Genomic DNA, 15,659 nt, shown 5'->3' on the forward strand with positions numbered 1-15,659 from the left:
AATGCTACAAAGCACATTGCTTTCCACAGCCAAAAGAAATGGGGGAGGACTCTGGAGAAAAAACAGAAAGATCAAAAGTATGTTTTAGCTGCCCTTAATATTTATATTAATGACTGGGTGAAGGGGGTCTCCTGGAGTAATCTATTTGCATAATTTTATTTTTCAAATGTTTCAAGGCGCCACTAGAGCAAAGGAGAAGCACTCTTTTTACTGAATGAATGTATACATTGAAAAAAAAAAGTAAATATAGATGGTACACTCCCTTTTGCACGAGGGAGTGTGGATCATTCACCAAAAAGTTAAATTGACTATATGACACGGTGTTGTCAAATGCAAAAGTAAAGAGAAAAATGCATTATTTTTTCCAATCTCTTTCCATTATAGTAATTTTAAGGGTTACTTGCAACAATAGTAAGTACAAAATTTTCAGAAGGAAATATGATTTTCAAAACTGAAGCTGTCCCATTAAGATGCTATGGTTATAGGCAGGAGATGCACCCAGAGTGCACATTTTTGTGTAGGACAGGGGATTTGAGGGAAAAGGATTGAGGCTATAATATATTTCCTTTCTGATAGTCTTTAAAGGAGAGTGTTAGCTAATGAATGCTGTAGTAGCGCCAGAGGTAAAGGATTACATCATTCTGGGAACTTGCTCATCACACTGAGAGTGAATACTGGGTTTCTGACTAAATATTTTCTTACAAAACATTTTTGTTTGCAATATAAGATGCCAATGAGTCACTCATACCTCATTCCTGGATATTTACCAAAATCCGTATTTATACCTACATCACTTTTGATCCTAAGCAATTTCAGAGTACTTTGATAAACTACTTGGGCTAGATTCACAAAACCCCTGCTCAGCTACTGCCTAACCCAATAAATGCCTACAATCCTGAAGCACCTACGTTTCTGCCATTCAAGTCCCTGAGGAACATAACTTTTGGCAGCTGGGGATGCACTCAGACACCTAAGTCCTGACTCTGCCCAGAAGCTTGTTACTTAACTCATACCTAAGCTCCAGAGTTATTCACTAACTTGGCATTCCCTTGCCTATCTTGCTTTTAGGACCTGATCCAGTAGGCCTTCTCTGAGCATATGTAAACCATACAACAGACTATGGAGGAGGATATGGTTGTGGTAGTGGTCCCCTTATAACTTTTAGCCTAATGGTTACAACACTCACCCAGGTTGTGGCAAACATGGGTTCAGTTCTCTCGCTCTGCCTGATGTGGAGCAGGGCTTTGAATTTGGGACTCCTGCCTACCATATAAGTGCCCTAACCATTGATTTATGGAGTCACTCATTCTTTCCCTGGATCAATGGATATTTAACTATACACAATGGAAGAGTTTCAACAGATTGAGAGAGACCTTCCACAGAATACTCTATAGCCCAGTGGTTAGGGCACTGAGGTGGGAGACTCAAGTTCAAATCCCTACTCCATATCAGGCAGAAGGGGAAAAATTATCAAACTCATGTCAGGTCTCCCATATCATGGATGAGTGTTCTAACCACTGGTCCAAAAGTTATGAGGGCACTACCCCTCTCCTCAACCATTAATTTGGCTTAGGTGCCTAACTCCAGAGAGAGGATTCATGGCTGTGAATACTGAGTGGACATAGGTGCCTAAATCCCTTTCACCGGCAGAGCCTTAGGCAACATCCCTCTCCTTAGCATTTCCTAATGGCGATCTTAGGCAGCTCTCTGCTCAGTGCGCTGACTTCTGTGAATCCCATTCTTAGGTACCTAACTGTCTCCATGCATTGTACAGAAAGCCTGAGTACTTAACACAGAGTTATGAATTCTACAAGGCAGCAAAGTGCATAAGTGCCCTTTGTGAATCTAGACCCACATATGAAAGAAGAATTTCACCAACTACCTAAGCACAGCTCCTACTGAGTGGAAACCAGACACAAAACTAGCACATTGCACAGCGTGTTTGAGACACAGAGGGGAAATTTTGACCAGGACATTAGAGCGAACAGTTATTCTTAAAAAAACTCTGTTCATGCAGAGTTGATGGGGCCTTGGCTTTTATGGACTCATCTATAAAACACACACACTGCTGCATCAAACTCAGTTTATTCAACTCTCCTGGATAAAGAAGTGAACTGACCTGCTAGAATCTCTTTTGTTCTCTCTGAAAGCAATATATTCAATTACTGGTTCATTATTGCTCCACATTCTTTTCTCTGGTGTGTAGTAATATATAAAATTACCTGTTTATAGTACCCGCATCCTAGCACAGGATAATATAGCAAAGCCTGACACTGATCTAAGTGTTGGAATGTTACATAATTTTGGCCAGGGTGGGGAAGGTAAGAGTTGAGAATCTAATCAGAGAGCATGATGGTGTACAAAAATTTCTAGAAAACCCCATTTTCTGTAATGTTTAAGCAATTCACAAACTATGGATAGGTTACGAAATCAGCTTTGTCCGGTTTTTCTGGACAGTCAGCAGGAAAAATAAATGGTGTTCGAAGTATCTCATATCAACAAAATAAATAATACACAGGTGAGTCATCAATAGAAATGGGAGGTCTCTCAACTTGCTCTGAACTTTTGCAATTAACAAAAAAGTTGCCTTTTCTGGTCAATGAAAATAAAAAAGAGCAGCTTGTAAACACATTTACAAAACTGAATCAGAAAGTTAGCCCCCCAATTGCTTTAAGGACAAACAAGTCCTTATAGGACAACACTTAATTCCTCTTTGTAGGATGGGTATGAGAACTTTATACTCCAGGATAATGATATATCAATATAAAAAATGCTAAAAGTACCCTTATTTGTTTCATTGAGGACAAAGTATATTTTCTGTGTTTCATAATTTCTATGAGGATGGTTGATATTACAACAGACTAATTATTCATTCAATTCTTGTATTATGAGGCAAGCAGTGTTGGAGAGTAGACAATTTTAAATACATTCCACAATATTAGAAGTTGTATAGTCAAAGAAATGATTTTAGATTAAATGAATCAACTTTACTCATTTCTAGGCAAAATAAATCCTTGACCAGCATCTTTGCCCGAAAGATCACTAGATTTGGGCTCCAATGGATGCCAAGGAAAGATAATTCCAAAGAAGTCAACTGAGAATGTCCTGTCACCAAACATGATGGACCAAATTAAAACAGTGAAGTGGGCACAACTCCCAATGACTTTAAAGTATTTTTAGCTTACAGATTGTTCAAACTTAATTCCCAACAGTAAGCCATTACCAGCCAATGTTAATCATGTCCCAGGTTATGGTGAAAAGGAATATTATATTATGAGATTCTAGATTATTTAGGGATTTAAGAGGGGGCATTTGATTGCAAACTGCTCAGACTGGCCTGACCCACTTAAGAGACGAGTGATGGTTCTGGGTGAACTTCAGGATAGCCCCAAGTAAAGTTCATTGCAGCAGTGAAGCCGAGAAGTAACAGATATCAACTGTTGTCAGGTCCATTCTACGGAGGAACTGTTGCAGTCTCCTGGCCAGCAAGAGATGGTGAAAGGCTCTAAGAGTCATTAATGCTAACAGAGCATCAGGGCCCAAAGGCTCTGGACCATTTTGGCAAAAGTCTGTTAAACCTCTAATAGTAGCCTCTTCCTACTCCTACAGCTGTTGGATTTGTTTCTCATCTGGGCGGAGTCACATTCCATTCACTTCTAGCTAGATTCCAGTTCAGACACTGGGACCATAGGACCTTGGTTTAAAGAAAATGAGAGGTCATCAACATACTGATGATAACACAGATCAAAATGTCTGCAAGTTGCATGTGACATATAAGGGATAGCTCAGTGGTTTGAGCATTGGCCTACTAAACCCAAGGTTGTGAGTTCAATCCTTAAGGGGGCCACTTAGGGATCTGGGATAAAATCAAGTGAAAGCAGGGGGCTGGACTCAATGACCTTTCAAGGTCCCTTTCAGTTCTAGGAGATAGGATATCTCCATATAAAATTAATTTATAGAATTGTGCTTTATTCACAGTTGAACATTAAACTAAATAAGAGCAGTTTAAGACTACATCCATCACATTCCTTTACAAAATGGAGGTTAGTTACCTTTAACCGGAGGTTCTTTGAGATGTGAGGTCCATATGTGTATTACACAAATGGGTATGCAGAGGGCCGCCGAGAGCGGGTTTGGGCCCCGGTGAAATTTTTTTTCGGGCCCCCCAGCAAGAGCGGACTGGCTAAACAGGGTCAACAAGAGGGGGTGAAGCTGGGGAAGCTGGCCCCCCTTCCGGATCGCCGGGCCCCGGTAATTTGTACTGGCTTCCCCCACTCTCGTCGGCCCTGGGTATGCATGCGCACCATGAGTCTGTGTCTGGATATTTTTAGTAAGCAGTGTTCGTTGGTCCACACATGCGCAGTGGAACTCCTCATAATCTGAATAGAGAGCATAAAGGGCAGTGCAGACCAATGTCTCTCCAATTCCTATTTTGACTGTGAATCTAGAGATGACTCATAGCAGTGGGCATGGAAGGCTGTTAGTGGAATGCAGATATGGACTACATCTTGAAGTAATTTCTTCTCTGAGTGATGATTCCTAGGTGTACTCCACATTAGTAAGCAGTAGTCAAACAAACAGGAGGTGGGTGCCAGGATGCAGATGTTATGGCCATCTGCAAGACTGCTGTTTCCATGGCTGTCTCTGTAGAAGACTGGAAGAAAGTGTAACATCTTGTGAAGGTATGTCATGAGCTTCAGGTAGCTGCCCCACATATTTCTAGTAAAGGTACATCTTGCATCCATCCCGGGAGGGAATATGAGCTAGCTGGAAGCAAAGGATGATGCAGCCGAGATCCACTGAGAGAATCTCTGGGCAGATGGAGCTTGATAGCTTGATCTCTTGATCTCTCATCTATGACAATAAAAAGTCTAGGTGTTTTTCTAATTGCTTTTGTTTTAGCAGATAAAAGGCTAGTGCCCATTGGATGTCCAGGGAATGAAGCCTTCTCATCAGAGACATACACTTTTGGCAAAAATACTGGTAAGTGGATGGTATGCTTCATATGAAGCTCTGTAATTACTTTAGGTGCAGGGATTCTGGCAATCTGGAGGCAACTGGTGTTGTCGTGACCAATAGGAGAAACAGTTCCATTTGGCTGCCCTCAATTCAATGGGGTCTCATTGCCTGCTCCATGAGCTGCTTCCACAGATGGAACTTTCGTCCCTCACGAGTTTGGGGATGGAAGGAACAGCAGAAGCTGCACTTGGTGGCAATAGGAGTTTTCCCAAGGCAATAGAGGGAGCGGTGGACAGGAGAACCAGGACAGGAGAGCAGTTTCTGAACCCAGGAACTCTTGGGATAATCCCTTTTTGGAGGGAGAAGTTTCCCCCAGAGTGGAGAGTACCTAAAACTAACTATGGTAACTATAAAAAAAACAGTAAAACACTAAAATATTAAGCTATTAAATCATTTACAAATTGTATTCACAGATTTACAGAAGCAGGAGACTGAAGTGGACATGGATTCTGACTCAAGACATACAATGGTAAGAAAGAATTGGAGAGATGTTGGTTTGTGTTGCCATTGATGCCCTTGGTTCAGAGCATGAGGAGTTCAACTAGGCATGTGCAGACCAATGGACACCGCTGCTAAAAATTTCCAGATTCAGGCGTATGGTATGCATGCATGCCCACATATGCTCTACACAGATGGACCATCACTTGAAGCAGTAGCTAGCTTTGCCTTAAGGGCCAGACCCTACCATGGAACAACTTGCAAAGACATCTAGAAACTCCATGAGGTTTGTCTCTTGACTGTATGGAAGAAGCTGGGGTTTGGCCACCAATCCCTGTAAATCTCAAGGCGGGGTCCACACAAAATCAGAGCCCTCTATTCAGCAGCCCTGTGCCTACATGTCCTTGTGGGCTCTCCTCCAGCTTCACATGAGCTACTATCAATGAGAGAGGATTCTTCCAGGTGGAGGGGGGCACCACTCAGAAGTTAATACAATTTCGCAGAGGGTTCTTTTTAGTTTTTTGGAAGAGGAGAAGTAGGGGAGATGCAGCCTGTACCAGGTCCACCCTCTTTCTATTTGGCCATAGAGAAAGCCCTTCACAGGACTCTGTTAAGAGAAAGGAGTGCATACCATGGAAACAGCTGAATTACCCATAGAAGTGGGAGATCTATAGGTCACAGACCCAGAGCATGATCTGGCCCTCAATTAATTTCAATTTTGAATGTACTTTTATTAGTGTTGTATTATACAGGGCTCCCTAAACATGCAAAATATGCTGTGTGAAGAAAGGTTGTGAATAGGGAAAAGATTATTCTAGAAAAGTAACATTTCAGCTGCAGCAAATCATTTTCATTTTCAAGCTCTCTATATCTTCCCTGAAGCAGAAATTAATATCTAGGCATGAGCTAATGGCTTTCTAAATTAAACTAACTGGCTTAAAAAGAATACACTTCAAACACTTAAAGCTACATATTGCTCACCTCAGAAACTAAAAGGTGCTTTAATTTAAAAATAGCTTTTAGCAAATATACAGTTCAGAATTTATCTGCATGGAGTTTTTTGGTTTTGATTTTATTAATATTAACAAAATATTTTAAAATAGTGCACATTATGAGTATTTCTTTGAACAATGTTAGTTGATGTTTTATTCCTCATTTTTTGCAAAAAAAACTATCCAAAAATTATGGACTTCATCATTTTGTATTAAAATATAAATGTTTCTCAGGAATATACATAGGTTCTATATTTAAGCTAAAACCAACACCTAAGAAAAACAAAAAACAGTTACTGGAGTCTTTTCCAGTAGCACATTATTTGCTGGCTGAAGGTTCCCAGGGTGTTCATGTCACTTTGGTGCTGTTGCTTTTTGCATTCTGTAAGATTTCTTGCTTCCAGAGGACCTGTCATCTTGTTGGAGGAGCAGCTCTGCATACTATACTGTGGGAACTGTTATGACATGCCTGTTGCCATGGTTACCACAGTAAGTGGGGAGAGGTGCCTGTCAGGGACCAATTTACTTCTCCAGACGGGCACTGCCACCAAAGGGAAAACATGCTTGCCCATGAATCTCTGCAGAGACTGAAAACTGCAAAAATAAGCTAAAAGAACACACAAATATTCCATATAGTTAATGTTCCTAAAAAACACTCCTAGATAGAAAAGCAGCCAAACAAAACCAAGGCTGTCTTCCCTCATAGATAGTTTTAATTCAACTGCCTAGTAGTTATAGGACATTATATTTTTTGACATTCTCCGGAACCGATAATAGGTAACTTCTACCTTAATAAAGTTTCTATTGTATAACAGCAATGAAGATAATATAATTATCTATCAATTAAGCATCACCACACATGACTGATTATTTTATTTAGGTGAACTCCAAAGAAGCTGTCTTCTTGATTGAATAAGACAAAGAAAGCTGTCAGTTGAGTATTGGTTAAACTAGAAAAAGTTTTCCTCTGAAATTGTTGTCTTTAAAAAATTATTCTGGATGATTCATGCTATGATTTATGAGTATTTACAGAGATGCCTGAAGGTAAGCTGTTCTGAGAGATATAAATAGTTAATCTAAGTTAAAATGGCATTATAATAGCTCTTTGTGTTTCAATTCTTGTTATTTAAAGATACGTCTTTTAATTTACTAACAAACCCCAAACCTCACAGCATGGAATACACTGCCAACTCTCAATAGTTTTGTGAATTAATCTTGAACTCCATGTTGTTAAAACAGCTATCTTAAAAATCTACAGGGGAAAATACACTTTGCCTAGTTTCATTGTATTTAACAACCTATTTTAGTAGCGACTAGCATAGAATAAGCCTTTTAAAAAAATGTTGGTTTACAGTTAATTTGCACAGTCTACCCATATCCGTTGAGAACTAAGTAAAAACCCACAATACACATTAACATATGAACCAGGCTCTCTATTTACTTTACTTGTTTACTTCAGCAATGCTTAGAAACAGCTTGTTCACTGTTAATTATTCCAAGACCTTTCATGTGTAACCCTAGAGAGAATTTTGAAAACAACATTAGTTACATGATTATAGAAGACACCGAAGGTGCTCAGTACCTGGGGATAGGATCCATCAAATCCTTCCTGGTATATGATCCTCTGGATAGATTGAAGCAGCCTGGTGTAACCACAGGTCATATTACTGTCAGTGAGAAGATAATTTAATTTAATAAACATTCTGATACTTTTTTATGAATCTATATTAGTCATACAAAAAAGTAAACTAAAATTAAACACATGCAATTTTAAGCCTGAAAGTGGTAGACACACGATAGAAACAAAAACAGAGCAGAAGCAATGAATCCTCTTTGAACAAACTAGATGTTAATACAGTATTTCTAGAAAGCCAGCTGTGATTGCTTTAAGTGCCCTGACGACATGTGAAAGGTAAAATCTGCAGAGATTAAGATGACAATGTAAGGCTCATTTACCTCCTAGAAAATTAATGATTTAATAAGCAATTTAAAATATGAAACCACCATAGCATTTCAGAAGTAATCTCATATAATTAACACATACCTAATGAACTGCTATTTCAAGTACACCTGATCAATATCCTGTTCATCTGAGCTCACCTTCTACCATTTTAATTTTCATACATACAGCAGTAACAATAAAAAATTGCCATCAGCCCCTTTCCATTTAAATAGATTAAGAAGTAAATTCAGTGTAGTTTATGTTTTATTTTCCTTTTGTTATTTTTATACCATAACAAAGCTTAAAATACATAACAGTATAGTATAATATTATTTTATCATATATCCTTAAGGATAACAATTCTTTTCCACTTACCTCACAGAGGAGTTGTGAGGATTAATTTGTTTGTAAGTTACTTGGAAGATATAGGACAAAACTTTCACAAGTGACTAAATAATTTAGGAGCCTAACTCCAATTTTTAAAGTGAGCACAAGAGTAAGTCTTCGCAGAATCAGGGACTAACTTTATGCACTCTGAGTAGTCCCAATGAAGTCAATGGAATACTCATCGTACATAAAGTTAAGCATGTGCCTAAATTTTTATAGGATTACAGCTTTAAGAACTTAAATCCCATTGACTTTCAATGAGACTTGGGCTGCAAAGTCACTTAAGGACTTTAGAAAATATATTATCATGTTCTGTATTAATTTTAACGTTTGTTTAGTTTGACAATATTGAGCTACTTCTGTGGTTTATCAAAGGTTAACAATATATTAATTCTCAATGTATTTCACAGTTTACTTACCTGCATAGAAATTTAACTAAATTTGACTTTACGTTGCCTATACCAACATTTGGGGAGGGAAAATAAAGAGAGAGAGAGAGAGAGAGAGAGTGTGTGTGTGTGTGTGTGTGTGTGTGTGTGTGTGTGTAGATGCATAGCACGTAAAAGTCAGACTTCAGGCAAACATATGCTTAGTTCCTTAAACAAACAAAACACAACACTGTTTCAAATTAGCAGTGAGCATTAAACTAACTGGCTTTAAAAAAATACATTTCAAATACTTAAAGCTACATATTGCTCACCTCAGAAACTAAAAGGTGCTTTAATTTAAAAATTGCTTTTAGCAAATATACAGTTCTGAATTTATCTGCATGGAGTTTTCACTGTATAATGATGAAATCAAAAAAGTTCTTACAGTAGATTAATAACCTCTTAATGTCTTCTGTCATTAAATGTTTTAAAATTTAACAGACCTTTAAAATATTCTCATATACAACTAGAATGCAGGAGTTTTACTCCTGGGTCAAAATTAGACTTCAGTTTTTGGTTATTGTTTTTTCTTTAACCCCTTTGGTAGCCCCAAGTCATTCAACCATTATCAGTTAAATTGAGTGTTTCAATAGATACTTCAATTTATTATTGCATATGAAATGCACAACTGCAAATAACTTCATCAGTACACAGTCTACATGAGGAATGTCTAAAGACCACCTATCATATTATACAGAATTTTCAGGCCAAACCAGAATAGAACAAGTACAAAAAGTCAAATTTTGTGGATATTTCCAGTCAACCATTCCCTAGCATCAGCTGTAATCATTGCCTGGAAGACACCCTATCTATTCAAGACTCCACTATCTATTCAACAAAAGGTGATCTGTTGCCTGTTGCCTTTGCCACCATGCTCTGGTATTTTCAGTGTGTGAGTGAACACAATGGATTTGGGAGCTTTCAATAAAACTTATGGAAAATGAGCGTAGCTTCTTTCCATTGTCAATCCTGCATGTGCTCACAAGTAGTGCATTGCTACATTAAGGAAATTTAAAAAAAATAATTAACTCCTCATTTACTGCTATGAAAAAAAAGCTTCACGGCAGAATAAGAAGTCAAGAAACAACGCTAAATATTCTACAAATTAACTTATTTTTGAATGTGAACAACAGGATTTCTTTTGCTTGTGTAACTATAGTTTGTCTGACCTTGAACTAGCCCACTATAATATGGACATGGAAAATGTTGATTAAATACTGTAACTCCATAATAAAATACATTATCATTCTGGCAATGTTTCTCATAATATTTTAAAGCCACAAATATGATATTTTTTATTTTGAAATGTTGTCATTTTTTTATTTTAGCATTGTTACTAAACACTGTTTAATTCTGATAACGGGTTCAAACAATTCGTTCTTATCCTTTTTTGTTTAGCCATCTAGTAACTGATAAAACAGGAGCTGGCAAGAAGGTATCCTGGTTACAACAGAGTCTCTGACTTCCTATTGATAATTTCTAAGCATTTAACAAAGGTTAAGTTATCAAAGGTATGAAAAATAGGCTTATTATCTGTAAGTAGACCCCATTAGGAAAGACAGTTTAAGCTGTTTTAGGCAAATTTATCTGGAAAATTGGGCTCTACATAAAATTAAGTCTATCTACCTATTTTCTGAGCACATACATTCTGAAGACAGCAAATACAAGAAAATGCAATGCTGCAGCTTAAATTTTCTGTTTGCCTGAATTACCAAAATATATTTTATATCTTTTCAAAGTAAAACAATATGTTAGTAGCTTTAACTGGGCAACTTGGACAGAAGGTACAAAAGAAGTGTGTTACTTGAACTAACAATAGAGATAACAGGTTCACCAATCATTTAGTTTTCATTCCTTTTTATTAAACCACTAAAAATGGAGTTTTATTACGTACTCTGACACTTCCCAACAGCAATCCACATCTGATAACTCTACACACACATATCGTTGAAATGAGTATAGTAGGGCCTCTTGAAAAGCTGCAGACTGATGACATGTTCAGAGAATGTACATGAACATAGCTGACAGACAGGTCTGTGGTGAAGAGTTAAGTGTCTAGGATGACACTTCCTTTTTGGTGACTGAGTAAGGAATGAACTCGCTCGAAAACGTTTTCATGTTTCTTTGCCCCGGACACCAAAGGAAGAATGATAAAATCCCAAGAATGCAATTTAACAAGGCTACAACTTTAGTAATTAACACATCTGGAAATTATCCAGGAATAACTCATCCAAAGCAGGTCATCCTTCTTTTAAAATCCACGCCAACTGGCGGAGGGCAGCCATCAGCTTCCCCCATTACTTTGTTTCACTTGGTAGATGGCTGCTCTCAGCCCCCTAAACAATTAACCTGGTCCCAGTATCATTGCTGGGACCCCAACACATCCCCATGGCATGGGGGTTAAGGAAAGTGTGGAAGAAGACGTTGTCTCCTTGCTGTAGCAAATATTAGAACCCCCATTCCCACCTTCTTTAGGACAGCCCTCTCCTAACCTTCTTACAATTCTGATTTATCAGGGAATTTAACCCATATTGAATGAGTACCTACATTGGGCACCTGTCAAGTTGTAAAAATATGACTTTTACAACCTAACCTACCCATGGGTTCCTAAGCTGCTAAGAAGAATACAAAAAACCCCACATAGCCCACATCAATGACTTTCCAAGCCCCAAAAGACAACTAGAATGATGCCCACAGCAAGCTTTCAAAACCCAGTTCTACTCTAATCCCAAAGGTGAGGAGGGAAGAAGCTTTTCTTATGGTGCAGAATGGCACCCCTGGGCAGGGGGAAGAGCTTATAAGCCTTCCCCTTGGGCACACAAGTGCCCACGTGCAGGGCGGAAAAGATGTGTGTGTAATCTTTAAAGGGGCAAAAGGTTTTCTTTCCCCTGCTGACCCAAACTCTCCTCACATCTGAGCTGTGTAGGGAGGAGGAGAACATTCTAATTATCAAAGAATAGGCATAAGCTATAATTATAGAAACAGTCCAGCCACTCATGAGCATACTGAATAAAATAATTTTGTTAATGGGAGTGAATAGAATTACAAATATTTTGAGACGATTTGTAACCTCACTCACAAAAGTTGGTTCCTATTTAACACATACAATTCTACAAATTTTTGCACATTTATGGCCCTGCCCATTAATAGATAATGCACTGTTTTCTATGGCATAGCAATTGGGAAGCAAGGCATAATGGCAACAAGACCACTTTAGTTCTATTCACAGGACATAACTTATACACCACAGTTTTCTTACAAACTCATATTCTGCTCTGAAGCATTCAGGATGAACTCTTGCAAATTAAAGGTTAGTTATATATTCTTCTCTTGAGTAACATTAACCGCAGATGTAGTGGAGGGTGGGAGGAAGGAGGAAAGAAACAACCAGGAAGTGAATATGCCTGGAAAAAACTAATAAATGTAGTTACTTCATCCATAACAAAAACTGATAGTTCAATTTTTTTGTTTAAAGCAGCACCTAGTAATAAATCACAAGGATACAGCAGAACGTATATACCAATTGTTTTAGACCAGCAGTTCTCAAAGTATGTGGGACGCCTTCCAAGGGAGGTGTAGGAATGTGTAAAGAGAGGCTCGAGCTCTGTGCATGGCATCCTATAGGGCCTGATTCCAACAGAAGTTGAGGTTGCTCAGCACTTTCCTGGGTCCCTAGTGAATACTGTGGGTGAAATTTTGGCCCCTGTTGAAGTCAAAGGCAAAATTCCCATTGACTTCAATGGGGCCAGGATTTTAAATTTGTTTGTTGGTTTCTTTACATATACTACACACGCAGAATACACAGAAAATGATCTTATATTGTTGAATGTACTTTTGGGGTTAGATAGTCTGCACCAATACACTTTGGGTATACAGATCTGTCGCATCTTACGCACATTTAACATGCACGATTTCAGCTTTACGCAGTCTGCAAAAACAAAAACAAAAAACAAAAAAAGAGAAAAATAACAATTTTAATACTGTACCCGTAGTGTGGGCGATTCCGCCCGCCATTATACTCAATGTAATTTTGACTATAGGCGATTTTCGCTTTACGCGCTGACTGCGGAACGTAACCCCAGCATAAGATGTGACAGACCTGTACCGCAAGAAGGACAGGAGACTTGTTATGGATTTTAATCAGGCCGCAACTTTGTTATATAGATGTCTGGGACTACCTGGAAGATAAAGTGTACAGTTCAGGCAAATCCATGCTTATTCAAATCAATTCTCCAGGGCTTCCACCAGCCCCCTTTTGTTTCCATCCAGGTCCCCCAGCCGACCCATGGCTTGGACCTTACCATCCACCAGCCTCGCAAGAGGCTTAAGGAGGGCTATGAGAATGGGGGGTGGGGTTGGCTCCCGGCTGTACCGGTCATGGGAGTCCCCGAAGCCCCTCCCCCATTCTGTTTCTTTATCCAGTATCTCCTTTTAAGTCCTTTACCAGGCCATTTATCTGGTCAGTGGCTGCCCTCCCTATGGAGTACCTGCACTGAACGTCCGCCCAAAATAAGTTGCGACATATGGCCTACCACCTTTTCTATTCACCAGAAAAGGTCCATCCTCACACCCGCTGTGAGGAAGGCAAAAAAAACACACTCCACCAAAGCCAATTCTGGTGATGTGGGAAAAATTCCTTCCCAGCCCCCCTTTAAAAGGGGCGACTAGCGTAATGCCCACAGCAGGTCGTAACCCAGCCTACCATTTGCCTCCACTTGCTGACTACTAGGGGAGGGAGGGTGGGTGCTGGCTTCCTTGCTGCTTTCACATAGAGACTTGCCCCACCCAGGTTTCGTACCTTTATGCACATTCCTGGGGGAGGAGGGGAGAGGTGTCATTGCTGCAAATTTGACTACCGAGCATCTTTTACAGCAGTTTCTGACCTTCTTCCTCTCTCCCAGGGCCGGCTCCAGGCACCAGCTTGCCAAGCAGGTGCTTGGGGCGGCCACTCCAGAGAGGGGCGGCACGTCCAGCTATTCGGCGGATGGTCCCTCACCCCTGCTTGGAGCGAAGGACCTCCCGCCAAATTGCTGCCGCAGATCTCGATCGCGGCTTTTTTTTTTTTTTTTTTTTTTTTTTGCGCCGCTTGGGGCGGCAAAAACCTTGGAGCCGGCCCTGCTCTCTGCCCCTCTCCTCCAGCCACAAAGCAGAGCTGTCCTTCTTTGGGTAAGCCCAAACAAATTTTGCCCCACCTTTAGTTGTGGTGCAGTCATTTGCATAATCTGAAATGCTTGGGCATTAGCTGTATTTACAAGATATGTACCTTAGAGCAGAGAAAAGTTTCTTACTTCACAGCCTTAATCACCTGTAAAATGTTTGTGTATGAATCACACCATTATTAGAGTATTATAGTTTAATACTTCTATTTTTTTTAAAAGTCCAATTTTTGTGAAATTAATGCCATTTTTATAAATGGCCATGAGACAAGTCATATTCCAAATTTAAATTATGTGCATATATTTTATATATAAATATTTAGGTAAAATATTAATAGTTACCAACTAAATCAATTCTACAACATCTATTCATTGCGTTTCTGGTCTCTCTCATTTTATTTATGTTTGACCCGCACTATTACAAATTTCCAACTTGGAAAACAGATTTAGATTTCTTTTTGCAATTTAAACTATTTTTGACCTTTCATTCTCAGTATTACTTTATACTACTCCTTGGTTGCAAACATTTAGGGGGAGATTTTCAAAAGCAATTAAAGGATTTTAGGAGTACAAGTGGCACTGTAAGCCAGTGATACAGGTAATAACAAACTGGTTAGGCACTTTTAAAAATCTTCCCCTTAACTTGCATGCAAATAACTAAAAATATAAGTAACACATGGGTTAAGAACTTACCAAGTTTTTATTTCAGGGTGCAAAGACATTTCTTCAGGAAGGAAAAACCGGTGCCACTTTATAGATTTAAGTAGTTCTGGAGACACCGTTTTAGATACATCATAATAGTGACCAAATCGTGCAGAAGCTGCTGGACTGACCTGTGAAAACATACTATACTAATTATAATAATTCCTTACATGATTTGTCATAAAAACATAATTACTTGCTATACCGCTAATCGAAATCTATAATTTTTCATTTAGGCTTTATGTACGTATATAACAAAGAATTTGTCAGTAGTGAACTTTAAAAGTTATGGAAGGAAAAAAGCAAGAGATAGGGATCCTCAGTAATCCTACTTTTCTGAAGTTCTGTGTTGTGGAGCTTACATGCAGATTTCAACCCTTACTGCTCCAGTTGGTCCCACCTAAAAAAGTGGGTCAGGTATCCAAAAGTATGAACTTTTGTGCACACTCTAAAACAGGCATACAAAGACACCTGGGAACAAATTAGGCATTTCAATACCTATATTGGGCACATGCAAAAACACAAACATTTTGCACATTGGCTTTTGAAAGGCTGTACAATTATGTTTATATGTAACCTGTAAAATAAAATATTG

The 15,659-nt window shown here is 38.9% G+C and overlaps 1 protein-coding gene across 4 annotated transcripts in view; it reads right to left on the reverse strand.

Moving 5' to 3' along the window:
- The window catches only part of ELP4 (elongator acetyltransferase complex subunit 4), a 263,144-nt gene that overhangs the window by 163,512 nt on the left and 83,973 nt on the right, over positions 1-15,659 (reverse strand). For all 4 annotated transcript variants that reach the window (XM_054025940.1, XM_054025942.1, XM_054025939.1 and 1 more), the window contains 2 exons: positions 15,056-15,195; positions 8,032-8,116 (listed from right to left, as the gene is read on the reverse strand). In XM_054025940.1, the coding sequence (XP_053881915.1) occupies positions 8,032-8,116; positions 15,056-15,195 (225 nt within the window). The remainder of the gene's footprint in view (positions 1-8,031; positions 8,117-15,055; positions 15,196-15,659) is intronic.

This window comes from Malaclemys terrapin, chromosome 4 (genome assembly GCF_027887155.1).
Source record: "Malaclemys terrapin pileata isolate rMalTer1 chromosome 4, rMalTer1.hap1, whole genome shotgun sequence".
In the NCBI taxonomy this organism is placed as follows: domain Eukaryota; kingdom Metazoa; phylum Chordata; order Testudines; family Emydidae; genus Malaclemys; species Malaclemys terrapin.